Here is a 27,055-nt window from a genome sequence, read left to right as displayed (position 1 = left end):
TCAGCTTTTAGTTCGTTTCACCCCCCGTAAACAGCGCTTCCGATTGGTCCAATTAGTTACAACTGCAAAGGGCATCCACAAATCAAAAATCATGTTGCAGACAGTCAAAAAAGGGGCTTTTTAACACAAGTGAATAAATATTTGAGTATATGTGACAGCAAAAGGATGTCCTGTGTATAAATCTCTATTTACCTGACTCTATTTTGAGTTTGTTAGCACTCCCAATGTAGAACTCAGGTAAACAGTCAACTCTCAAATTACATAAAATATATTTCGGCAGTTCTGGATAGTAAATACACAGATTTACTATCCAGAACTGCAGGAATTTAAGGTTAAACCAAACCAAACCTGTTTGTGCATTTTCGTTTTACTATGCAAAACTACCTTGTGGTTTTGAGGCTTTTTGTCAAGTTCCTCAAATTTCTTGGAACGCCTCAGTTAAAATGCATTAAAATGTGTAATAGTTAGTCATCTTCTACTGCAGTGGCATAATTGCATTATGAAAACATTTTGATATATTTAAGATGTGATTTAAGTGCATTAATTTAAGAAATGACTATTTTGGATTAAAGTAACTGTCCTGAGTTACAGTCACTAACATTCACTTTATATAGGGAGGACAGGGATGTCTGCAGTGATGTAGCGGTCTGTTGTAGTGAAAAGAAAGCTTGGCTATTGGTTTACGGGTTGGTCTACGTTCCAAAGCTTATTTGTATTCATATTTACTAGTATTATGTCATGACACCATACTTCATAGGTTATGTATGATGTCTACAGGAAACTTTTGTAATATGCAGTCAGTACTTTCCAGACGTTGCTGTGTGTTTTTGTTGCTGCAGAGTTTTGTTGCTGCCCAGTTTCTTTTCTGTTTTCTTCTGCTTTGAAGCAAAATCCTGCTCTGTTGTCCCATACTTTATAATTATCTTCACTCTTTTCCATTGTACATCTAATGGCTTGTCTTTTGTAGCCTCCTTCTGACTAATGCCTCTTCACATTGGCATCACTCTGCTTTAAAAACTTTCTGCAGAATATGGCATTTTATATCCACAGTATGTTGAGCGAGAGCAGACTTTGGGTAAAAAGTGGGTCCCATATAGGCCCTAAATCTGTTGCAAACAGTTAAACTGATATTCCCAATATATATCGGGGGGATGTAGCTAAGCTTCAATTGCTTCTTCTGATGTGGGGTGTGCTGTAAATTTTGCGAATATATTCATGGCAGTATCATTGTGTAGCATAAAAAATAAAATAATAATAATACCTGAATTATGACCCCAAGTCCCAATAAAAGAAGGCATTACTTCTCGAAGATATTTGGATTATATAAAACAACATATAATTTCGCTATGTGACAAATAAAAGTTAAGCAGAATTGAAATCAACGAACAGGCCAAAATATTTCAGTTTTTAATAACACTCGAACTTCCGGTTCAGCGGGCCAATCACATCATTCCTACTTCTGAGGCGTTCGGTGACGTAAACATCTGTAGCACTTCCTCATTTTTTTTGTCAGCTGCACACCAGAAGCCAAACGCCCCTTCCTCAACATGCTTTTGTCGAGGTGAGAAAACCGACTGTGCGATTTAGAAATTATTTTTTCCCATAGCAACCGTCCAGGTGGAGTTTCAAACAAGCGATATGAAGATTTCTGCTGGTTTCCAGCGCCGCTGTCGCTCGCAGCTCAGTTAGCTGGACGGTTAGCTGCTTCTGTTTGAGATTTTACTACGAAGATAAAGCGATATCGGTGGGCATAAGCGGATGTGTTCAGTCTAGTTTGTAATTCCTTTGTTAGCCTAAAATCTGTTGTAACCGAGAGCTGGGGGGGTTATGATGCACAGTTAAAGAGCTAAAGTTAGCAGCTAGCCGAGCGGAGTGCTGTGATAATCCTTTCACACGATAAACATGAACTGAGACACAAATCGGTGTTAGAGAGGCTTGTTTTTGATGATGTTGCGATGACTGTTTCTATAAGAATACAACTGAAACTAATGGCAGTTGCTGTTTTTTATGGATCGATTTTAAAGCAAATAAAGCTGAAATCAAAGCATTTAAATCATGGTGAAAATGAGAGAAATTGATCTGTGATTTATTTTTTAAAATCATTTTTAAAAGATTTTTTTTGGCACTTACTATGTAGCTTGAACAGGAAATTGAACCCGTGACGGTTGCGCCAGGGAACTAAGCCTCTGTCTTTGGTATATTTTGATGATGTCAGTGATTAGTTACCTAAAAGTTCCCCCAAATACCTCCAGAAATTTTCTTTATATCAAAAGAATAAAAATTCAGCATTTGTTTTGGTGATTTAACAAATCATTCATGCCATTAAACCTACCAGAATCCATAATTTAATAAATTAAATTACAGTAGATATGAGCAGAAAGCTCCACTTTTTTGCTTTAGGAAACTCCTAGAACCAAGTTTTCATTGTATGATAATCTTGAGTAAAAATAACAACGTTTTATTTTATACAAAGAGTCAAAACCAAAATAAATAACATGTAATAAATTATTTAAGTGCTTTTATTGACCAAAAAGGCTACAATTATTCCTACAACTGCCTCAAACAGTGGAAACTATCTTAGGACAATACAGAAAGAAGCACATCCTCAGTCATCCAGTCATAGGCACTGTTAGGAGCACAGCCAATCAGCACCAAGGAAAATAAATGCTGCTTCTGGATTGGCTGCTTTGCAAACTGCAGCCAATAGCTTGTGAGTTAGAATTGCTAACATAAGTAAGACCACAGAGAATATAGATTGATGTAGTTTAATCTATAACGGTAAGAACAGTATCTGGGAGTATTTGTTTTGATTTTCACAGACTAGTTGGCCCAGATTTCCTTAATTCTGGGAGATCGGTTGATACTTGCCTCCCTCTGCAAGAATGTGAACATTGTATTCGGCCAGAAAATTACAATTGATGCACTCCTAGTTTTGTGTACACTGTAAAAACACAATATCTTTCAAAGTATTTTTGGTCCAGTTTCTAGTGCAAATATCTTAATCCATTTGAAACAAGACAAAACTGTCTTACAAGTAACTTTTCAGCAAGATACAGAAGCTTGTTTGAAGTCAGTAATTCTTTAATATTGGCTTTGAAAAGTATTATTTCCACTATATTTTCATTAATAACAATATATTTTTTCTATATTATGAGGGAAATAATTTACCATCAGCATTAGGGAATTATTGACTTACAACAAACTCCTATATCTTGCTGTAGTTACTTGTAAGCTAGTTTTGTCTCATTTCAAGTGTATTTATATATTTGAAATAGAAACTAAAAGTAAAGTTCTTGGTAAAATTTTGTATTTTGCAGTGATGTTTCTATCCCCGATATTTGGTAATAAACAATAAACAGTCACAAAAACTGAACATCATGATCTTTATAGCTTTTAACTAAAGTCACTAAAGTCTGGTGACAACGTAGAAATGGGGTTGAAATTATGATTCATTCTGGGTCCATTCATTTAAAACTGATGTTCGGTCTTTCTACTTGCCTCATTCTATCAACAAGCATTCCTAAATCGAATCCCTGCTTTCTAACTGAAGAGCCCTTGTTAACTAGCAGGCGATATTTTCCACTGAAGATGATGAGTCGTTCCTGCTGTTTTCCCAGGGTTGGAGTTTACATGAAGAGGAGAAAGCGGGGCTGATCTGAGGCTTGAACAGAATCGTCTCCCTCAATCTGGCCCTCGTTCTCTCCGCCTCTTCAGACTGCTGCTCATTTCCTTTTATCAGCATGCTGGGCTGGGGGAACGCCAGGGATGGGCAGCTGGGCATTGGCGCGGAGAGGAACCCCGCGTTTGAGCCCAGGAGCTGCCATGTGTTCAGCGGGCGGGGACTGAAGGAGGTCGCGTGCGGAGGGCAGCACACGCTGTTCCTGCTGCACGACGGCAGCGTTTACACGTGTGGCTCCAACAGCTGCGGACAGCTGGGCCACAACAGAGATGGGACGTCCCCAGGTAAGCTTTTGTTCTGCAGCTTCAGTGCTTTAAGCTGCATCATCCTGCAGAGAGACACTGTGGAGAGGCAGCAAAGCAGTCTGAAGAATGTGGGAAAACATGGAGAGAAGAAAGGATTTTCATCTATTCATGGGCCTGTCACAATAAACTGTAAATCAATTAATTGGATAATAAATTAGCAAGCTGAATAATCTCCATTTGCATAATTTATCAGTTTTCTTTTCTCTCTTTATTTCTACCAAAATCTGGATGACCTAAGTCTTCAATTTGGAATCAACTGGTCCTTTTTTTGAAGGACAGTTTTGTTCACAGAAAGTTCATAATTCACTTTATTTGTTGTTTCAGTTGTTTTCTTTATTTTTGGATATTTAAAACGACTTCCAGTTCAGGTGTTAAACGTTCGTTTGGAGTTAAAGTTTGAGACAGCATTACAATGCCATGATCATCATATTACATGAAAATGGTCTCAAAACAACAACATTATGGTTTACCGTAAAAAAACTTCTGGGAAAATGTTTTGTCTTGCAAAATTTGTGGATAACTAGGCCTAGTTATGGATGGAAGTGTTTCCCTCCTGGGAATGTAGGTGTATTTAAAGCCACACCCAAATTCACGGTAGACTTTAGTTAGACTACTGAGAAAGTTAGGAAATTTCTATGAAAACTCTCAAGGAACCCTGAAGCACGATTTGTACAGGCATGTCGGAGAGCCTGTTAGACAATCCAGGCTGGAATCAGTGAAAGCTTTCATATCTAAAGTGGTAGGCTGTATTATAATAGTAGTACGTTATTATTATCATAAATTACACAGAATACATTTTTGAACATCAGAAGCTATTGCATATTTAGGATTCATCCATTTCTGCTTAGCTTCTTTGTTAAAGTCTGCAGCTGAAAACCACACAGGAAACACAGAGTAACTGCTTGTAATTATCTGCTCTGTTTTTCTTATTTCCAGAAGTTCCTGCTTCTACTTCTGAGTCAATAGCAACACTCTGGAACAGTTTAAATGCATCTATCATAGCTTTTATAGAACAATTTTCTAGCAGCAGGATTTCTAAATTCCTCACATGGGTTGGGTTTATGAAGGAGCCCAAAAAGGCTGTTGGACAGACTTAACGTTTTGGTTTGTTTGGGAGGATTTAGCATGTTTATATATTGTTCTTCAAGTTCAAATTAAAATACTTCTGCATTTTCCAAAGACTTTAACTATATGGAATTTATAGCGTTAGATTTTTGTCTTAACTTTTGTAATTCTTTGTTTACACTGTGTGTATATATATATATATATATATATATATATATATATATAGTGCATGTTAAATATGCTTTTTAAATTTTGCATTACTGAATGAAAAAAGACTGTAGGTTGCTTGCAGTCTGATGAGACTCTGTTCTCCCCACAGAGCTGGTTGGGGCTCTGGACACCCAGAAGATAACGATGGTGTCGTGTGGCCGGGCGCATTCGATGGCCATCAATGAGCAGGGCCAGGTGTTCGCATGGGGAGCTGGAGAAGGCGGGCAGCTCGGCCTGGGGACGGTGGAGGCGGCTGTTCGAATCCCAAGGTGAGAGGCTGAAGCTTCTGCAAAACAAAAATCAATCAATCAATAAGTCAGGTTTATTTTATAGAACATTTCATCGACATGGCAGTTCAAAGTGCCTTCCATCATAAAAACAGAAAGTCATAAAAACCCATACAGCTAATGATTCAGAAAACCAGGAACTTTGATGAGTCACTAAAACCATTTGATGATTGATCAATGTTCCTTTTATTAAGGTTCAAAACCAACACTAACCTGTGTTTTGCAGTTTTCTGTAAGTTTAATCTAGATTTGCATTGAATTGAAGCTGAAAGATGGTTCTTCATGTTTGGTTTTGGTTCTGGGGATGCAGAGCAGAACCAGAACCAACAGACCTAACTGGTCTGAGAGGTTGCTACAATAGAAGATCTTTAATGCATTGTGGTGCTAGCTAAACTGTTCAGTGTTTTACTTATAAAATGACTTTGTAACTGTCTTTATGTGTCTCTGAAAGTTCAGGTCCGAGTCCATCACTACACCCTGGTTTTGGGTTTCTGATTTTTAGCTGTAATAACTGAAATGTGCATTAACTTAATAATTTTGTTGTTTAATATTGGAAATCTTTAAAAAATATATAATAATTTTGAGCTATTTAAAAGCTCGAATTTATAGTTTAAATCTTTCCATTTAAGAGAATATATAGTGAAGGACACAAAGAATAGAACAGAAACATCTGTTAGTCGTCCCTTAGTTAGAAAATTCTGATGTAACAGCAGCAAAGTGACAGGTAATTGAAGCATGTAGATTCACACAAAGATAAATATATAAAAATCATAATTTAGAATCTCATAAAAAAGGCAAAATGTAAACATAAAACACTGTTTAGTTGTTAAAAATAATATTCAATCCATAGAAATGTGCAAATTAGTAGAATAATTTAAAAAAATGTACAAAACGTTGCAAGTGTATTTGTGCTTTAAAAGAGATTATTTACAATAAGTGACAATAAAACTGTGCAAATAACTGCAAGGATGTGAACACTGGTTATAGAGTTTTAACAATTCCTTCCTCATTTGGAAATTTCTATTTGCACTTAGTTGTTGCTGCTTTATTTCTGCCTTTTTATTGATTTGGGTTTTGAGTTATTTCATTTTTTAACACCCCTATTTTTAGTGTTGCATTGTTTTACTGACATCCTTTCACTTACCTTTATTTTCACTTTTAAAAAAAGACACGAAGCAAAAGTTATGAATTGTGTTTTTGTTGTTTGTTCCAGGCTGGTGAAAAGGCTTTGTGACCACAGCATCTCCCAAGTGATGTGTGGGAACCAGCACTGTATCGCACTTTCTAGAGGTGGGAAAAATGTGTCTCCATAGCAGCAAAACCTGCATATTCCTACTGCTTTGTTGTCAAATTATCTCCCAAATTAATTTTTAGCACAAATGTCAGAGTAATTTCCAAATTATTGATGATGTCATTGGCAAAGAGAGATGGTTTGATGTTGGGATTTGAATATGACCAGAAAACCAAACAGCATATCAGCAAAAACAATTTAAGTTGTCAAAACACAGCAAATCCCCAACAAAATGGCTAAAACCCCCGAAGAATTAACGTTTTGGTAATGGCCCAGTCAAAGCCCAGTCCTTAGCATAAGTGTAGTGGGTGCTTTAGAGCAGTTCATAAATGAAAAGGATTGATATTTGGTGTTTTTGACACTGATAAATTTAGAAACTAGTACAAGCTACATTATTTTTATGATACTCTATCAAGTAGAGTATATGTTTTCTTACACCATAACTGTATAAATTAGTTGTTTTAATGTTTTCCACCAGTAGGACTTGATAAGACATTTAATTGAATTAATTGGAGGTTGTATAATTCATTAATTGCAATAAATCAAATTTTAATCTAAGCCCTATATTGATAAAATAGGCACCATTTTTTATTCAAAAGCTCTTTCTACTGCTAAATAATTTAATAATTTAATAAGACACGAGCTGAAAAACAACAATATGTAATGTTTTGAATCTGTTATTTAGGTTATTTAACAAAAAAACTTCTTTAGAAATGTGGACCATGGACGCTAACGTTAGTATCAGCGTCCACGTTAGCGTCCAAGTGCTAAACATGCGCTGCTGCTACATGTTTAGCATTGAGATGCTCTTTCAGGCTTGAGTAGCTTCACTCAGCTAACTCTTTTTAGAACAACCTGAACACAACAATAGCATGTTGTTGTGGATAACTAGGCCCTGCATCCAATCAGATTGGTTTTAGAAGCAGAAATTAATTGTCGGTGGGCCAAGCGAAGCAGCTTTGTCGTCCATCGCTGCTGTTAGCAGGTGTCGCTTGTGCGTCCGATTTCCTAGAGTACCAGAAAAGTGCAAGCAAAAAAGTTCTGGCTCTAACATTTGTACATATCTATGTAATTAATTAATGAAAATGAATGTGTTAAAGTCCTGGCTTAATGTTTACGTTGATGAAATTGTTGTGTTTTCCTCATCAGATGGTCAGCTGTTCACTTGGGGTCAGAACACCAGCGGCCAGCTGGGTCTGGGAAAAGGGGAGCCGAGCAAACTGACGCCTCATCCCCTGAAGTCCCTGGCAGGGATTCCTCTGGCTCAGATAACTGCTGGAGGAGACCACAGTTTTGCCCTCTCCTTGTCAGGAGCTGTCTTCGGATGGGGCAAAAACAGGGTGGGGCAACTTGGACTGAATGACAAACAAGGTATTAATCAGCTGGTTACAAACAGCCATTAATGAAAAGAGATGAGTGATCTAAACAGTGGAGTGTTTTTGGTCTAAGCTGGAGAATCAGATTTCTCCTTTGATTTCCTTCTCTGCTGTCTGCTAACTCTTTTCAACTGTACCGTTTCTCCAGATCGAGCCGTCCCGTGCCACATCAAGTTTCTGAGATCACAGAAAGTCGTTTACATCAGCTGTGGAGACGAACACACCGCGGCCCTCACAAAGGTATAAAGTCCCTCAGATGTCCAGAAACTCAAATGCTTCACAAATAAAAGAAGAAAGAGAATACTTTGGTTCATCCATCCGTCCGTCCGTCCGTCCATCCATCCCTCCATCCCTCCATCCATCCATCCATCCATCCCTCCATCCCTTCCTCCCTGTGTTTTTCAAACAGCAATAAAATAATCTGTTCATTCTGTTTTTGGCAGGACGGGGGCCTGTTTACGTTTGGCGACGGCTCATGGGGTCAGCTGGGTCACGGCTCCACCAACAATGAGCTTCTACCGAGGCGCGTTCTGGAGCTGATGGGCACTGAGGTTTCCCAGATCGCCTGTGGCAGGTACTGTCAGTTTAAAAACACCTCTGGGTTTTCATCAGTTAGGAGTGTAAATCTGTTGCCACCAGACACAACAACCAGAGTTTAAGCTGTCATTATACGTGTTTCCCAAACTTCTCAGTGTCCACCGCAAGAAAAATCAGCAACAGAGAAATCTGACCCTGAAAAATGATTAGAATCATCCAATTGTACCGGGTGGCGCTGTGAACTGGAGCACAAGCCGTCTCCAAGCCGGCACCAAGCTAGCTCAGAGCTGGCACCAAGCCGGGTCCAACCCGGGTCCAAGCTAGCTCTTAGCCTGCACCAAGCTAGCTCAGAGCTGGCACCAAGCCGGGTCCAACCCGGGTCCAAGCTAGCTCTTAGCCGGCACCAATAAAACTTTACTAGTTTATTTTTATTTTTCTGAATATTGAAGCTGATATTTTCGTTTCCTTGTTCAGGCACCACACTCTGGCCTTAGTCCCGTCGTCCAGCATGGTTTATGCATTCGGCTGCAACAGCCACGGCCAGCTGGGCACGGGAATCCTGGGCGACTCAAGAAGCCCGTTTCCTGTCAAGTCCAGCTTCCTGACTGGAAACCTGCAGAGAAGAGGTGAGAAAACACGAGGTTTGACTCTATTCTCAGACAAACTGCTCTGCCCAACACGTTTGTGTGCTTATGGATGGTTGCCATAGCATCGAGAAAAGTGGATGGGAAATCCACTTTTTTATTTTGAAAAGATTTTAAGTTTAGATTTGTTCCTAATTTCTTTGCAGTTTCCTTCCAAACAGATAGTTTTACAGGAGCTTCTAGGTTTTCTGAGGGCCTTTAAAGTAGCTGGAAAAACATTTAATTCAACAGTTTTTTTTTTAAAACATTCAGGTTGAATGGAAACGCTGACTTCTCTGATTTACTTTCCCCTGGACTTTTCTGATATGGGTTGTTTACAAAGACAGATGTCCAAACTGTTGGCTCAACAGTTTTGAGGAAATTGTTACTACACAAACAAAGCCTCCCTTTGTCTGTGTGATTTCTCTGAAATGACACATTGTTCGCAAAGAATGATTTCTGGAAGATTTGCGACTCAAGAAAATATATTTTTAAAATGGACAAACCTTTAAAGAAACTCTTCAGGTTTAATTTGGGTTTATTTTAGTAGTTTGAATCACTCTTATCAAATGTTAAGTTTCTCTTTTGTGTCTTTTTCCATCAGATTCAAAGCAATATACAGTTATAAAAATCATATGTGGAGGAGACCACAGTTTCTTATTGTACTCCAACGAACAGGTATGACGTTTAAGATGTCATTTCTCCTAAATAATAACCCTTACATCTGTAATTACTGATACTGTGGGTTGGTTCAATCCGGTGTAATATAAAAGGCATGTTTCATGATGTTTATATTTCTTGTTGTTCAAATGTGAGCTCAAGAGACTAAGATATAAATCGCAGTTTGTCCAGTGAGGAGAATAAAGTCAGATCTGGGAACAGATAGTTGGAGATCCAGCAGTCCGGTGTCGTATCCAGGCATTTAAAAGCGCAAATGATCGTTTGTGATAAATATTCTCATTCAGAAAAAGGAAATGTTTGAATTTCAGCTCTAGCTTATTCTTTATTCAAGTGTCGGCACCAACTTTTCGCTCAACAACTGCGTCCAAAGAATATTTTGTATTATTAAGCCGTGTAGAACATAACAGCAGTGATTTTTGTCCCATTGATAATCAGTTAATGTTTTACTCTTTGTTATTTATGGCAAGGTCTCTGTTTGTATTTAAGGCCATGAATAGTTCACACCATTATGTTTAAACATGGTAGTGCAGATAATACATTTCTTGAGAACTCTCAAAAACATTGTAAAAAGGTATGTTGGTCCTGAAATATGACAGTGTGTTTTTATAACCAAGTGTAGATGCAGCCTATTTAAGCTTTTCAGACACAAGTGGGTCATTTTCCCCAATGAACATTATTATGTTCAGTGTTTCACCACAAGGTGGCAGTAGTGGCTTTAACTTTGTCATTTGCATGAACTATGCAGTATATTCTTTGAAAAAATGACCAGATATTTTCACTGTTACCTGCTCATTAGGGTCATGTTTCCTTTTCTTGTGTTTAATACGTTTTTTCTTCTCGTTCTTGGCAGAGTTCTGCTGCCACAGCGGACTTCAGAGTGGTTAACGTCAGTAAAAGCCTCGCCCCCATCAACTACGAACAGTTAAACTCATGGAGATTAAAACTGATGTACAACACAGACTCGGCTGTTGCAAAGTAAGTGGAAACATGAACGGCTAACTGCTTGAAAAATTTTTAAAAGTGCAGCCGACTTATGTTTTAATTTATATTTAATAACAAAGGCATGTTTAGCATTTCATAAGTTTATTTCTGCAATATTTGCATTCAGTTTCCACAAAGAAGGACGTTAAAACGTTTTTTAGATCTTTTTTTCGTGCATTTATGTTGGAATCTGTCCTTTTTTTACTTATACTTTTTACAAAACTTTCCATCCCACAGAAATAATCATCTGTAACTAGATTCACAATAAAAAAACTTGAGATTTACGGTCTTTGTCAGTATAGCAGCATCGTTTACAAGTATCAACATTTGAATTCAGCCAGAGAGATTTTAGTTTTTAAAGCATCAAAACATAAAATAATAAAAGCATGACTATCAAAAACATTGGCAGTGACTTTCTCTGTCAGGTTACTCTTGCTTTTTTCTTTTTTCTAAATGTTATAGTCATCTTTATTTTAAATCCTAAAAGAAGAAATAAATGGTGGTTCTTTAAAAAGTTATTTTTATAAAATAAAAATTGATCCTTAGGTTGTAAAGGTTGAAAAAAGAAAAATTTTATTTTTGATTTGACTAAATTGTCTTTTTTTTTGTGCACATCACTTAAAAAAGCGTATTTGTCTGTTTTCGCAGTGACATTGCGATCCAGCTCTCCTCGACAGCCTGTTGGAACGCCAGCTTCCTGGACCAAAGGTAAACAAACTTTATCCAGAACAAGGCGACTCAGTTTACCTCCTTTCATTAAAGACAAACACTCGCTTCACTCCACTGCATATGAAACACACACAAAGTATTTATTCCAAACTCAAGTTGTTTTATCTTATATTAAACACTGATTAGTTTTGCAGCTGTTTCTTTATTTGTATAAAAGTAGCTTTTAGATTGGACTGAATTTGTTGGGATTTCTAAGTGTCCTAATTAAAGTTTGTTATGTTTTTAGGAGCTGCATTATTGCAAACATATAATAGCTTTTTCCACTTGCTTAATACTGTAAGATCATTTTAAACTGATAAATAAAAACTACATTATTACTTTAACATGGATAGAGCTGTTTCCTTACAAATACGGTGAGTGAAGAATTTCACCAAATTGGATTTCGATTAGTGGCACTGCTGATAAATTGTCCCAGAAGTTATTGTGATAAATGATAATATTGTTGTTTTCAGACCATTTTAAAGTAAAGATATATCTTCTCAAAAATAAATAAAGTTTCATTTCTATTGAACATTTAACACTGGAAAGCATTTTATATATCCAAAATACATGAACAAAACAGCAGAAGTGACAAATAAAAGGGATCAATAAGTCTGTGCAAGCAAAATTTTATATATATATATAAAAAAAAGCTAGTTGAGACCAAAATAACAGATTGAAGATTTTATCATCCAGTTTCTGATAGAAAGACAGAAAAGAGATAAACAATAAACTGAGTTTATTTTAAATGTGATTAATTGATTTATTGTTTATTGAGAAAGCCAAGGAGGTTTTGGGTTCGAATCTCGAGTTTTTATGTTCTTGTGGGTTCACAAGGACACTCCCACTGTCTCAGACCATGACTTTTAGGTTTATTGGTCTCTACATTACCCTGAGGTGAGAGTTATTTGTCCTGTATGTTTCTGTGATGCAAACTAAATTAGAATCTGAAACGCTACATTCTGCTTCCCCACAGGTCACTGGGGTCAACGCATATCTTCTTATTATGTGTAAACAAAACGGCTGTACATTTGACTGAACACTGCATACTTTTACTCATCTTACAGGACCTTATTCAGCAAAGAAAAAGTGAAAATGTTGTTGGGGAAAGATGTTATCTGGTTTAGATCAAGGACGATTTGTGCTCCTCCTTCTCTGTGAACCTGAGTAGAGGTCATGGTTCTCTAAGGCTGACCTATCAGCAGTTTACTTATCAAGTCCTGGGAAGGAGCTCAGGAGGTCAGCAGGGTGGAAAGCAGACCGCTGTGGGTTCATGAGGCCAACAACACTCTGCAGGGATTACGGGTCGGGTTTCTCTGCTGATTCACAGCTGGTTTATAAAAGATGGACACCAGCCGGTTGCTTCACACCTCCTTAATTATTTCACCAACTCTGCATTCTTTAATAATTGTATTATTAATACTCTGTCTTTGGTAGTTGGTACATCACTCAACTTTCTGAAGGTTGATTATAAAGTTTTGGAAAATCAAAATTGTGAGAAAAAGAATACATTATGGTAGTAGCTCTACTATTATTATTGTATTGGTTTTACCCTGAATTTGCTTCAAAGCTGTTCATTTGCCCAATTTTTCACCTCGCACTTTTCATTCACTCCTTATTTTAAAAAAGTTCTAGTTCTATTACTGTGATGGTTTAATAAGGCCATTGTACTTAGAAAAAGGGAGTAAATTTATGCCAAAAACTGAAGAAATTTTGAGTTCAATGTCAGAAATTTTCTAGAAAAAAACTAAACATTTTCTGAGCTTCAAAAATAAAAAATTTGGGTGAAAAGAAACTCAAAAATTTTAGTTTAATCTCAGTTTTTCTTAAAAAAAAAAACCTTTTAGTTTCAAAAGTGGATTTTTAAAAATTCCATCCTTTTGTTTGTAATTTCAACAGCTTTTTGTTTTTCTTTTCTTGAAAAACTGCTTCTGAATTACAGTGGAATCAGTTATTTCTGTTTTTGTCTTCTCAGTGATGACACTCACTTCAAGACCAACCCAAAGATCCCGGGTATCGATCTCAACTCGGTCAGAACGCTGTTTGACATTCTCAGCAAACCGGCCTTCTCTGGACTCCTGGAACAGGTAATAAACCACATAAATCAACATGCAGCTTTAAATGATTGACTGAATAAATAAATGTTTGTTTTTCCGTTGGATCACATTGATCTCAGTTTGATCATCTGGTGATGATGTCACCATAAAACTCCCATGTCTGTCATTGAGGTTGTTTGGTTTGTAAAAAAGCAGAATTTTAATTAAAACTCAACTTATTTACAAGAAAAAAATTCCCTTGACAAGGAAATACCCAGAAAGATTTTCCACTTAACAGTGTCTAAATGTTATGGAGGGCCAAAAGGAACAAAGTTCTGAATTAAATGTACAGTAAAATAAATAAAAGTTTAGTTGAATTTTCATTGCTAAGTTTGACAAATAAAATTATTCAGTTCAGGAATCATGAAATAATTATATACACATTTAATTATCTGCACCTGCTATTATAAGTTTGTATTTGAATGATTTAATGACTTTCAACATTTTTTTTGTCTATTAAAGTTTACATTTAAATTAACCTTAAATGCAAAATATGTATTTATTTGTAGAGTTTTAGCTTTATTACTGCTCTGAATATGTTGTTTCAGTAATTTGCCTTTTTTGAGTCTGTACAAAGAACAGACTCAAAATCAATTGATGAGCTGAAGATTATTTCAATAATCAATTGATCCGATTAGTTGTTTCAGCTGATATGAAGCTCTATCCATGTTAAAGTAATAATGTGGATCCGTTAATGTTTCTGGAGGTAGAAGTTTTCCTGTTTTCCTACTGGGGATGGGAGAAGAACCATTTCCATGTAATGCATCATTCCCAGGGTAGCGGTTCCTCTGCATGTGTATTAGAGTTTGTTTTTGGAAGTACATCAAGTTCTGCCGCTGCTCTTAAAAAAGAAATGGCAGCTCTGACTCATCATTGCCGGTTATGGTTTAGTAATTGTAGGTTGGAGATTGTTTGAATGATGTTAAGATGACTTTGCAATCAGTGGCAAGAGGCAAAAGTCCAGAACCTTTAAAGTCCTGCTGCCTTAAAAGCGTTTTCTGTTCCCTCTGCAGCTTTTCTAAAGTCTGATTTATATAGTAATAACTGTGTGTTTTTTAGGCCTCCAAGAGTTTTGAGAGCCTGCTGATCCCCCAGCTGCCCCGCTCGCCGCCGGACGTCGAGGCCATGAGGATCTACCTCATCTTGTCCGAGTACCCCGCCCTGCAGGACTCCAAGAACTACATCCGCCTCACTATTCCCCTGGCAATGGCTATTCTCCGGCTAGACGCCAACCCCAGCAAAGTATTGGGTATCATATTTCCATGCACACACTGCGACCAAATAATCCCAAATCTCTTTTGGGGTAATCTGTGAAGTCGTTCGAACGGCTTTAATGAGCAAAACTGAAGTGTTTTCCTGTTTTTTGGTCGTCTTTTCTTCCCGTAGATAACTGGTGGTGCTTTATGGACGGCAGCTTCTTCACCAGAATGGTGGACATGTACAAACGCATAGTTGTGTTCATGCTGACGGGCGGCAAGACGATCCTGGTGCCCGTCTTCTACGATAACTACTTCCTGGCCACGCTGCAGCTGCTGGAGAAACTCCACAAGGTACGGATCGGCTGACGAGGAACAAAAAATTATCTTAAATTTTTCATTGTAATTTATGTGTTCTGTTTTTCATTTCAAAAATATAAATACAAGTTGAACACATGGAAAAGTTTCCAAAGGAACTGCTGCAAACCATAATAAATATTTGAATGAGATAAAATTTGATGTGCTTAATAAAATGTTGCATATTTTCTTACAATCGAAAGACGAGATTGTAATGAAAAATACAATATGATCATCTAGAAGTATAGAGTCTTAGATTATTGAATATTCTATTATCTGTTGATATTGATCATATGTCTTTTTTATTGTTGATGATTTATTGTGCTATGTTCCGCCCGAGCTCAGGAGAAAACGTTTTACTGCTCTGAGGCTCAGACCTGTTTTGTGTTGCCAGGTAAACTTAAGGGCGAATCATGTGGAGTACAGTCGCTTTTATATCCCAGACATCAGCAACCTGGTGGACATCCAGGAGGACTACCTCAAATGGTTTCTGACTAAAGCTGAGATTGTGAGCACAGCGTCGCATTCCTGTGTTGTCTTGATTATTCGCAAAGTATGCATAATCCTGACATTTTTCTGTCCCGTTTTATTTTGGTTCCTAGAAAATGAGCTCCTCCCCCTCACAGGTATTTTGATTTTGAACATTAAAAACCTTAAATCAGTCGTGTTCATGCTGGCTTTGTAACGCTGTGAGTGTCGCGATCCCAGCAGAACGACTTTCCCTCAGTGAACCTCTGTGCCTTCCCGTTCATCCTGAACGCCCGAGCCAAGACGACAATGCTGCAAACAGATGCTGAACTGCAAATGCAGGTAGGAGCCGCTGACGTCTGTGCAAAAGCTTTCAACCACCAAATAATCTGACTTTTTTTTGACAGTTTGTCTCCCAGAAATCTTGCTAAGCTTGGGCTGCTGGGCAGGATGTGGTTTTGTGTTAAATCTTAAAAGTTGACAGGAACTTGGAAATATGACTAGAAAATGTAATTTTATTACTGACAATACTTAATCCAGAGGTCTCCAAAGTGGGGCTCGGGGGCCATTTTTGGCCCTTGGATTGATCTGTGTGGCCGCCAAACTGTAATTCAAAAGGTCCAAATTTGGCTGAAACAGATAGACTTTTTATTTGTAATCATTTGTAATTATTACAGACATTTATTGCAATGGAAAATGTTAAGTACAACAGAGAGTCTTTGTCTTTTTATAGTAAGTAGAATCACGTCTGCTCAGACTTTTACTGAGAAGGTAAGTTGTCTGAATATAGAGCTTTGACAGAAAGTGAGCAAAATCATTGTCTTATACTGAGAATAAATTTGTTAACCAAACACACACATCAGTTTCACTGCAAACCTCAAGAAGCGCATCCATAACTCAGCCATTATAATCACACTTTTACAGGTTTGTATAAAATGAAGAAAATTAGTTAGTAGAAAGAAACTTTATCTGCTTTGAAATTAAATGAGAAAAAGCAACTTAAGACTTTAGCGCAGGTCTGTTTTCCAATCTGCTGTTCTAATTATTTATCGCTTATTGATTGCCAAGATGGCCGTCAGTGGTGCAAACCTGCACAACGTCTTCATGCTGCTCACGCTGGAGCCCCACCTGGCTAGGAACCCATATCTGGTGCTGCATGTGCGCAGGAACCATTTAGTCAGTGACACGCTGCGGGAGCTCACCATGTACTCTGATGTGGACCTGAAGAAGCCCCTCAAGGTGAGCAGATCCCTGAGTCCTGCATCTCACTGGTATCAAAATACAGGAATAAGTTTGGAAAATGTTCCTTTTTAGCAGACATTGTTCAACATTTAATTGTTTAAAAGCTGCAGTCCATCAATCTTCATTTTGATCTTATTTACCTCTTGTTTTCTCAAAGTACAAGTACGGCTTCGGAATCTTTCTACATGCACTTTCCTTCATTGTCTGCTCCCTCCAGGTGATCTTTGACGGCGAGGAAGCCGTCGACGCAGGCGGCGTGACTAAAGAGTTCTTCCTGCTGCTGCTAAAGGAGCTTCTGGATCCTGTTTATGGGATGTTCACTCATTATAAAGACTCCAACCTGCTGTGGTTCTCTGACAAAGTAAGAAGGAATCAAACTGGTTTTACACAAAAATGTTTTCTGAATTCCAGTTTTCATTATTTTGCTTGCTTTAGTTAACTATAATAACCTTGATGCAGGCAGAACGTTCCTATTTACTAAACAAGCGCCTCCATGAGGGAACACGTCCCTGAACTTTGACCCTCATTAGGACTTTAGGTAAAGCTGTATGCAGTTCAGTGATTCAAATCGCACAGCTTTATGTGACTGAGAAATTGATTAAAGATGGGAATGTTTCTCAAGGGCAGTGTTTGGGTTTGTGGGGCTGTAATTGCTGTAACACTCACTTTTATATTTTATCACAATAATACCACAAAGTAACGTAACAAAACTTTTAAGCCCATATATCCCAACTTAACATTGAATCATATTTAAAAAAAAAAAAAATTCTTTCATTGACCAAACGGTGGGAAACATAATAACTAACAATCCTGACATTATGGACAGGTGTTTTTTGTTTTTTAATGGGAATTTATTATGACAACTATAAATCAGAATAATTATCAGAGGAAATTTATCACCATAAATGATAAACAATATGATAAATGCACTCTCCATCTAACTAGTAAAATTTTAATAAATGCTGACAGGTTATCAGACAGAAATATGGAAAAAGAAAAACATCTGATCATGTTAAATAAGAAGTTTCCAGATGTTCTGCTTTCTGTGAGCTTCAGTTTTGTGTAAATGTGTTTGCATTCCCAGTGTTTTGTGGAGCAGAACTGGTTTCATCTGATCGGGATCGTCTGCGGTCTGGCCATCTATAACTCCACTGTGGTGGATCTGCACTTTCCTCTGGCGCTCTACAAGAAGCTGCTGGACGTGTCGCCTTCACTGGACGATTTCAAAGAGCTCTCGCCGACAGAAGCCAGGTTCGCTCCGCTTTTTACGCTTCAAACCAGGACACAACTCCCACTGTAAACGGTTCGTTACGCATGTGTCAAAGTCGAGGCCCTGGGGCCAAATGTGGCCGTCTGGACTCCACAGAAACACATGAATAGAGCCTTCCAGATAACAGATCTGTGGTTAAACTTTTATCTTTTTGCTGTTTTTGTATCTGACATTTTGAAAATTTACACAAAATCCTGAGATCCCCACATTTTTTTGCTCTAATTTTTTATTATGAGTTCATTGCAAATTCCCCACAAAAATGGTGAAAAACATTGGGTGTAAGTGATGCTGACTCCTACCTGCAAGAGGCAGTATTTCATATCAATATTCTATGGCGAGTGTCAAAAAGTTACAATTACTGTTATCCAGAAATGCAAATATTTCTAAGTTAGCACCAACAATTCTGTGATTTTTATTTAAAAAAATAAGAAAAACAATTGCAAACTGATCAGTGTGAGAATATGTTCAATATTATTTTATTTGCTTTATTAATATTGTAACAGTTCAACAGGTTTTATCAGTATATTCTGGAACAATCAGCGCTGTGAGAACATTATCTTCATAATGAAAATGAAAACGGTTTGACAGTCCCGGCTTATTGTGAAAAACTTCTACGTCTCGGTACCAGTAAGTTGATTTCGCGACAGACACATTCGGGTTCACTGTATTTAGCTTCTGGCCCATTTATTAAATAAAATACAATAAATAACCCTAAACAAACTACTGAGCAGTGGCTCCACGTGAGCAGTTAGCCGCTCAGCAGATGAGAGTTGTAAAATTATACATCGCTAAAAAGCACAATATTTAAACCAGATACAAAACATGACAGACTTTCACATGATGCACTGTAATATGATTAAACTGATCTAACATGTATGTTCAAATATAAAACTTGTAAAGAAAAACGCAGAGCTGATCCCGATACGTACCACAGTTAGACAAAAGGGGAAGGAGCTGAGAGTTAGCTTATCAATACACCAATAACACAACTTATTGACCAAACAGAATAAAATCAAAGAAAAAAATGCATTTTGACAAACTTCACATCTAAAATATTGTTAAAATAAAACCCTGTTTCATTTCTTTATTTATATTGAAGTGAGAAAGTGGATATTGCTCTGGGAGGACTGATGTCTGTGTTTCTGCAGAGCGTAATGTAACTATTGATTTTGATGTTATCTGTGTGGAAACGGCCTGCACAGCCTCCAGCACCACAGAAACGTCATCTTGGACAGACGTAGATGGTGGAAATGTTCCAGAATCAATGCAGTTCCTGCTCATGATGACCTCATCCCGGCAGGAATTAACATCCGCCCCGTTTCGCTAATTAGCCGCTTTGTCGTCAGACTGTTTGACCTCTTTCCGTGTTTCCTGTGTTTTGGAAACAAATCTCCTATGTGTTGCTCGCAGGAAAACTAAAGAGCACACTCCCTCTGCGTTATATCCTGTTTGTTACTGTCGGTTATAAACAGCTACATGTTAAATTGTTATTTATATGTTTCATGGACTGTGTTTGTTTTCTTTTTTTGTCCTTAATTACTATTTGTCTGTTTTCCAGGAGTCTTCAGCAACTTCTAGACTATGAAGGAGGCGACGTAGAAGAGACGTTTCTTCTCAACTTTGCTGTGTGTGACTTCTCATAAATGTTTTCGCTGTTTTTAGTATCGGATAAAGAATAAGTAGGTTTTTTAAATTTCTCCTTGTTGTGTAAAATACAGTTGATTTTTGTAGGTTTTCTATTAAAATGTGACAAACATGCTACATTTACACAACAAAATACTTTAGTGAAAGAAGCAGGCATTTCATACATGCATTTTATGTATTTATGCATGAGGTCATGCATTTACGATAAATTCAGCTTTAAGACTTTTTTTAGACAAGGGAATTACTTTCTTTCTTGTTTTTGTGATGGCTGATTCAGTTCTGTGGGTTAGAGGTGTAGCAGACATGTTTGGGTTTGTTGCTGCTGCCACAGACAATTGTTGACTCTTCGTAGCTTAACTTAGCTGTGGTGTTCCTCAGGGATCGATCATTACCTCCCTTTTATTTTCTGATTACGTTCTACCTCAAAATCACGATGTGGGTTCTGTGCAGATCAGAGTATTCTCAAATTTATTGATGATGAATCAGTGTTTTCCATCGTAGATCACCAGGGAAAACTACGGGATGACAGAAATCAAGGAGCTGATTCCTGGAGGAGAGAGCATCGCTGTGGACAAAAACAACAGGTTTTACCACTCTGCTAACTGAGAGATTAATTAATAAATAAATATTCATATTTCAGTCCGTATAGTCCTTCTGGAAACTTGCATGCTTTTGCTTTCAGTTGTTAGAAATACATTTTTTCTTAGTCCAGCCAGAGCCACAAATGTTACCTAACTTTAAAATATATATTTTTAGTTGAATTCAGTTCAGTCAGTTTTTTGTGTTTCATATGCACAAGAATATTTTTTAAAGTTATCTCTGGTGCATTTAAATAAAAACATGACTTTTTCATCTCTGGGTCACAGTGACATTTTCTCCTATGATGTGTTAAAGTCGGGAACGATTGAATCGAACGTTACGGTCACTGTGACCGCTTCAGAAAGAGTCTTTGTGAGAGATTTTTTTAATCAGTTTGAACAGGAGGAGACGTTTACTCGAGCTTTTTAGGTTTATAAAGTAACAGTTCTGTAAAAATGTTCTTGATTTCTTCTATTCATGCTGTTATTCACAGATTTAAATGTTTCTGATAAAACTAATCTTACTTTTGGAGAAAAATAACCTGAGTAATACAAAAAGAACTTCTAAAATATTTTATTTATTATAAGATAAAAACCAACCCACCCAACCTGGGCCATCTGTGTGAAAAATAATTGCCCCATATTCAGTATAAATGAGGTGTCACAATACAGAACTGGACTTTGACTAGGCCACTCCAAAACTTTATTTTACATCATTCAGAAGTGAAAGTTTCTCTTCTCTCTGTCATTTCTACTCAAACCGCTGCTAGTTTCACAACAGCCAGACTAAGAATGTTAGTTTATGAAATTTTGAAATGAAAAGAATATTATTATAAGACCAGTCACAATAATACAAGGGTTGTCCTAATAATGCTAGAATAGTAGGAATAAGACATTTCAATAAGTCTGCTAATTCTGCCTTCATTCTCTTCGTCTTTCTCTGGCCCTTTTACTCCGAGGTCCTGCCACTTGAGTTTAGAGAGTCGCAGGAAACATTGAATTTAATGCAGTGTTTCATATTACAGATGACAGATTTAATCTGCTTATTATTAATGAACTCGTGTTCTGCAGATAACTATGAAAACCACATGAGCACCCAGACACAGAGACAGGAACAGAGCGTTTATGGTGTGTAAACGCTCCGTTCCTGTGAAGCTGATGCTTTGGGATGCAGATGTTTCAGGCGGCTCAACGACTCGCCCTGATTGTGTTTCAGGAAGGAGTTTGTGGAGGCCTACCTGCGCTACGTGTTCTCCGACTCGGTGAGCGAACAATACTCGGCCTTCTCCGCCGGCTTCCTGAAAGTGTGCGGAGGGGAGATCCTGTCGCTGTTCCAGCCCTCTGAGCTGATGGCCATGGTGGTCGGGAACAACAACTACAACTGGGAGGAGATGGAAAAGGTCAGCGTTACGACCAGATCACAACATGAAGGATCCGTCCTCTTCAGATCCCAAGCAGCCGACACACATTAACATTTTATAATGTTGTTTATTTTTAAAAGATGGATTTTTTATTGAGTTGTTCCAAGAAGATAAGATCCTCTCCTCGTCGACGATGACTACCATTAGTTAGTTATGAGCCTTATATGTATGTATAAAATAAAAAGAGATGACAGCTAGATCACAATGTCCAAGAGCATCACATTTCTCATCTTAGGAAAAAGATGATACGACCAGATCACAACAGTTAAACAGTTAAGTTTTAATTAAAAATAAAAGCAAGGAAGTGGGAAGTAGGTAAGTTATGCTCATTTGACTTCAAACAAGCATAACTAGCAGGTAAAACAATCGTCTTTTTGCCCTCCAGCGTTGAACTTCCAGGTTAATCTTAAAGTTGTGGTAGAATCAGTCCTCTGCAGGTTATTATGGATTTATTTATTGTGAAGTTGCAGCTCCTTTAGGTTTGATCGGTTCTGTTTCTGGACCTTTTTTTTCAGGTGTTTCATGTTTGGACAGTTATTCCTTTTGGTTCTGGATGCTGTGCAGGACGACCTGAGCTTTTCTCATGTTGATGGTTTTTAGCTGCAGTTACTTCCTTCTCTACAAATGATCAAGTGTTCACTAAATGAATAGTGTGTTATTGCATTTAGCCAATGAAATGTTTGTTTTCTTATATGAAAAGAGAATTTGATAAAAATCTGCAGCGTTTGCACATTTGTTTTTGTCCAATGAATCAATACAACAATCGATTACTAAAATAATTATCAGTTTTGCTCATAATTTAATTAGGTTTGTCATCTTCAACTGCAACACTTGTCTCTTTTAAATCATAAAGGCTTAAAAAGGAATCAAACTCATATTTTTGCAGTTGTTACTTTCTGCAGCTGCAGTTCTGAGATTTTTGGTTGGGATGTGGACGCGACCTCAGGGTGTCCCGGCTTCAAGTAGATTCTTGTTTTTGATTCCTTAAAAATGCAGCTGCATGTTTGTCGTCAGTCTTTGACGTCTGATTTCTGACTCAGAGGAAAAAGATGCATAAAGACAAATGGGATTGTTGTTGCGTTGCAGCTGGTTACTGATCATAACTCATTGTAGTAAATGAGACGTTTTGACTTTACGACCGTTATGGAAACCAGCTGTTCAGCTCAAAGGTAAAAAACGTCTGATCTGGATCGTAGGATGGAGGAAGAAACCTCACTCTCATCTTATCACTGAGGGGAGAATCTTACATTCAGGTTTCCATGAATATGAAGTGAGACGATTTCTTCTTCTGTCTCTTTACAGAACGCCGTTTACAAAGGGGAGTACACCGCCACTCACCCGACAGTCCGACTTTTCTGGGAGGTTTTCCACGAATTCCCGCTGGAGAAGAAGAAGCAGTTCTTATGTAAGCATTTTAATCTTTCATTGGTTGATGCTGGAAGGCTGCTGGAGGATATAAATACACAACTGCAAACTTTTTGTTTCATCCTATGTTGATGTTTTGGCATGAATGTGCCTTCTTTTCAGGTAAAACCTTTTTTTAAATGATTGTACTGGAGACTTTCTGGCTATTTTTGCAGTTTAATTTGACCTACACTTGACATAAAAACATTAAGAATGGCACTAAAACACAGAATACTGCTCCTTCAATAATGTGTTTTGGGTCTATGGGCGTTGAATTGAAGCGTCGTTCTGCTCTTCCAGTGTTTCTGACGGGAAGCGACCGCATCCCCATCCACGGCATGGAGAGCCTCCGCATCGTCATCCAGTCCACCACAGCGGAGGAACACTACCTGCCCGTGGCTCACACCTGCTACAACCTGCTGGACATGCCGCGCTACCAGACCAAAGAGACGCTGCGCCGCCGCCTGACTCAGGCCGTGGAGCAGTACGAGGGCTTCAGCCTGGTCTGAGGCGGCGCCGCTCCTCCAGGGGCTTTCATGCACTTTAACGCGAGTATCAGCAGGAGGATGCTGGACGCACTCCATGTTGATTAGTATCTTAAATCTACAAAGGTCTATCTGTATAGATGATGTTTTTATATCGGTTTTACGGCTGGAAAATGTTTGAAACTATGAGGGTTTGATCAGCCGATGTTATTTGGAAAAAAGTCATTCAGATAGAGAGATTGCTTCCCTGCAATCTTACCAACTATTTTTTGTCCAGTTTCTAGTGGAAATGTCTGAGTTCACTTGAAAAAGTCAAAACTAACTTACAACTTTTCAGCAAGATAAGGGGCTTGTTTATCGTCAGTAATTTCTTAATATTGATAGAAAAGTTCTAGATAAATTTACTTATAATGCAGGTGTGTCCAAAGTGCGGCCTGTGGGCCATTTCTGGTCCTTGGAATAATTTAATGTGGCCATAATTGAAGTTCAAGAGTAGTACAAATCTGGTTCTCGTGTATAGATGCACACTTTTTGTAATAAGGCAAGTTTATAACTACTTACAGTTTTCTTTCATGTGTTGTTTTTATTTGTTTTTACTCAAACTTGGGCACAACCTTCCATTATATTTGTATAATCGCAGCGAATATTGAAAAAATTATTATTTTTTTTTTTTATTGCCTGAAGGGGTAAAAACCCAAAACATTTTATAGATCAACAAAACAGAAAATAATCGTTTCGACAAGTTAAATCACTGTAGACATTAAGGCAAACCTCATATTAGCATCTTTTTCCCCCTAAATTTTACACATTTCATTTATTGTTGTGCAAATAAAGGATAAACAATTTACAGTAATGTTAATTTTGCTTTTTTAATTTGGAAGAAAAAAGATCATTTTGGCTCCTGATGACTTTCAATAAAATTTTAACCGTTAAACCAGAAATTTTTCACCAATATTGAGGAATATTGACTTGAAATAAGCACCTATATCTTTCTAAAATGTTATCTGTATGTTAGTTTTGTCTTATTTCATGTGTGTTAAGATATTTGCACTAGAAAATAGATCAGAAATGATAACATTTATTGTATTTGCAGAGTGAGATCAGAAGAACCAGTACCAGTTGAATTTTTTTTTCTGAATTTCCTTTTGTTTCCTTTTGCAAAGCCGTGTATTTTCTATTCCTTAAATTCTATTTTTCACCTCTAAAGACTCACCTTGAGACACTATATTTGTTTTTGTTGTTTTAATTTATGAAATAGAGTGTTTTTATATTTTGATGAACATGTATAAATGTGTGCAAACAGGACTTTGAATCAAATCTAAAAAAAAAGCCCTGACCTTTGGGAGGGCGACAGTCACGCTGATCCTTTAAAGTCCCAACAGCAGGATTTTTTTCTGGGGAAAAGAAAGGAGTCTCTGGCCGCTCATCGCTCATCTGACGCATTTTAACCCGCATTTAACGGCGCCGCCTTCTTTACGTACGGACATGAAGCTGACTTTTAGTCCCTGGTTGTCGTCTGTGTGCATGTTGTTGGGTGAAACAGATTCCAGCGACGACGATTCGCTCTCATGCATTGCAGTGATGAACGAACTCGATATTTTCGCTCCAGTTTTCAGTGATTCTGAGGAATTTTAAAAAATTCATGTTTTAACTGGAGCACAAGAATCAAGGCAACTTTGAAGGTTTTCCCAAAAATGACATAAATGGAAAAATAATCAAATCTTAGCATTAGTACATGTAATTATTAGCTACTGCATTATAGGTTAGCAGCAGCTAATTTGTAATAATTGAATAAATACATATTTTAATGACGTATGCATATTAAATGCTTGGCATATATATATAAATTTGTTCTAGAGCTTGCTCTGATATCCTATTTATTCCTGAAGTCCGACCTCTTAGTGTGAAGTGAGTGGAGTCGTCTTGCATATCTTAACAATCTCAAAGTATTGATCCGCTCAGCAATAACGAATCAGAAAAGTTGTGACGTAAAAGAGTCTCTGGGTTTCCTACGAAGCGCCTGAAGCTGTTCTGCTGACGCTGCATCCCTCGGCTGGAGCTGCGCGCTGCATGTTCACGTTCAACATGTCGTCATTTCCTCCGTTCAGGCTGGTTTTCCTACAGACTTTGGTCCTATGCAAAGGTTTGTGCAGCCCTTGACTTTTCTGCACCTTTTATTGTGCTTACAGAGGATGTGATTTGTCTAAAATCTACGGAAAGCGCTCTGTTCATATTTGAAATAAAATATAGTGGAAAGGTTTCTGTTGGAGTTCATGGCTGTTTTCAGTCGTTTCTTTTAATGGACTACAAAAACAAATCTGGTTCCTTCATTTGCTTATTATTGTGGAAGGGAAAACATTACATTTCTGTCCAAAAGTTTCTTTCTGATGGAGCAAAACTTTATTTTTGAAATTAAGATCAGAAAGTTTTGAGAATTAAAAAAAAATTATTCTTGAAAAGTTGAGAATTTAAAATCAAAATTTTTCTGGAAAAAATAAACATGGGAATTTGAGTCTCAGAAGTTGAACATTTTTCAGGCTCTAATTTTGTATAGCCTATAATCCAAAATTAATAAAACATTTTTAGGTCAGTAATTTTTTTTGTGCAAATTTTCAACTTTTGAAACTCCAGGGTGTTTTCCAAGGATTTTCTAAAAATAAAAAAAAAGAAAAGACTTCCGAGGACGACGGAGACAGAGACTCGTTTCACCGGAAACATTCAGCCTGAGCTCCACGGACATTTTAGAGATTGTCAGAACATTGAGATAAAACTCAAGAAAACTTCTGAGTTTAAAAAAAAATAAAAAATGCTACAAAGTTGAGGTTAATCTTTTTCTTGCATTGCTTTTTTTTCTCAAACTCAGAAATTTCCTTGAATTGTTTTCTCAGTGTTCTGACAATCTCAAAAATCATTTTTTTCTAGTAAATTTTTCACTTTTTAGCCTTTTTATTTCTATCTCCAATGGCCCAAATAAAACGCAGTTCACTGCTGTATTGAGGCCCTCTGGATGGAAATGAACAAATTTCAGCCAAAATCTCAGAAATCTTTTAGGAAAACTTAAAAAATTTCAAAAGTTGAAATTTGACTTTTGAAATTCAAAAATGGCACTTTTTTTCTGGAACGTTTTACTTTCCCTTACTTTTTAGTAATT

At 37.3% G+C, this 27,055-nt stretch overlaps 1 protein-coding gene across 2 annotated transcripts; it reads left to right on the top strand.

Moving 5' to 3' along the window:
• Positions 1–1,473: 1,473 nt before the first annotated feature.
• Positions 1,474–26,164, top strand: herc3 (HECT and RLD domain containing E3 ubiquitin protein ligase 3). Of its 2 annotated transcripts, none has more exons than XM_055019845.1 (25): positions 1,474–1,561; positions 3,618–3,963; positions 5,369–5,528; positions 6,760–6,836; positions 7,987–8,208; positions 8,362–8,453; positions 8,657–8,787; positions 9,225–9,376; positions 9,978–10,051; positions 10,905–11,029; positions 11,684–11,743; positions 13,719–13,830; positions 14,899–15,088; positions 15,226–15,389; positions 15,787–15,900; positions 15,995–16,018; positions 16,104–16,202; positions 16,929–17,099; positions 17,320–17,463; positions 18,187–18,353; positions 19,931–19,997; positions 20,518–20,600; positions 21,811–21,994; positions 23,318–23,420; positions 23,720–26,164. In XM_055019845.1, exons 2-25 carry the CDS (start codon positions 3,741–3,743, stop codon positions 23,926–23,928), a joined length of 3,147 nt encoding a protein of 1,048 aa, XP_054875820.1. In that variant the 5' UTR covers positions 1,474–1,561; positions 3,618–3,740; the 3' UTR covers positions 23,929–26,164. The 2 variants fall into 2 exon arrangements, with proteins under 2 accessions (XP_054875820.1, XP_054875819.1); XM_055019844.1 differs by having other exon boundaries at positions 16,101–16,202.
• The last annotated feature ends 891 nt before the right edge of the window (positions 26,165–27,055 follow it).

The sequence above is a fragment of the Poeciliopsis prolifica genome, unplaced genomic scaffold, assembly GCF_027474105.1.
Source record: "Poeciliopsis prolifica strain line A6 unplaced genomic scaffold, Auburn_PproV2 SCAFFOLD064, whole genome shotgun sequence".
Lineage (NCBI taxonomy): Eukaryota > Metazoa > Chordata > Actinopteri > Cyprinodontiformes > Poeciliidae > Poeciliopsis > Poeciliopsis prolifica.
The sequence above is the reverse complement of the archived record's forward strand: the minus strand, read 5'-3'. Positions and strand labels throughout refer to the sequence as shown.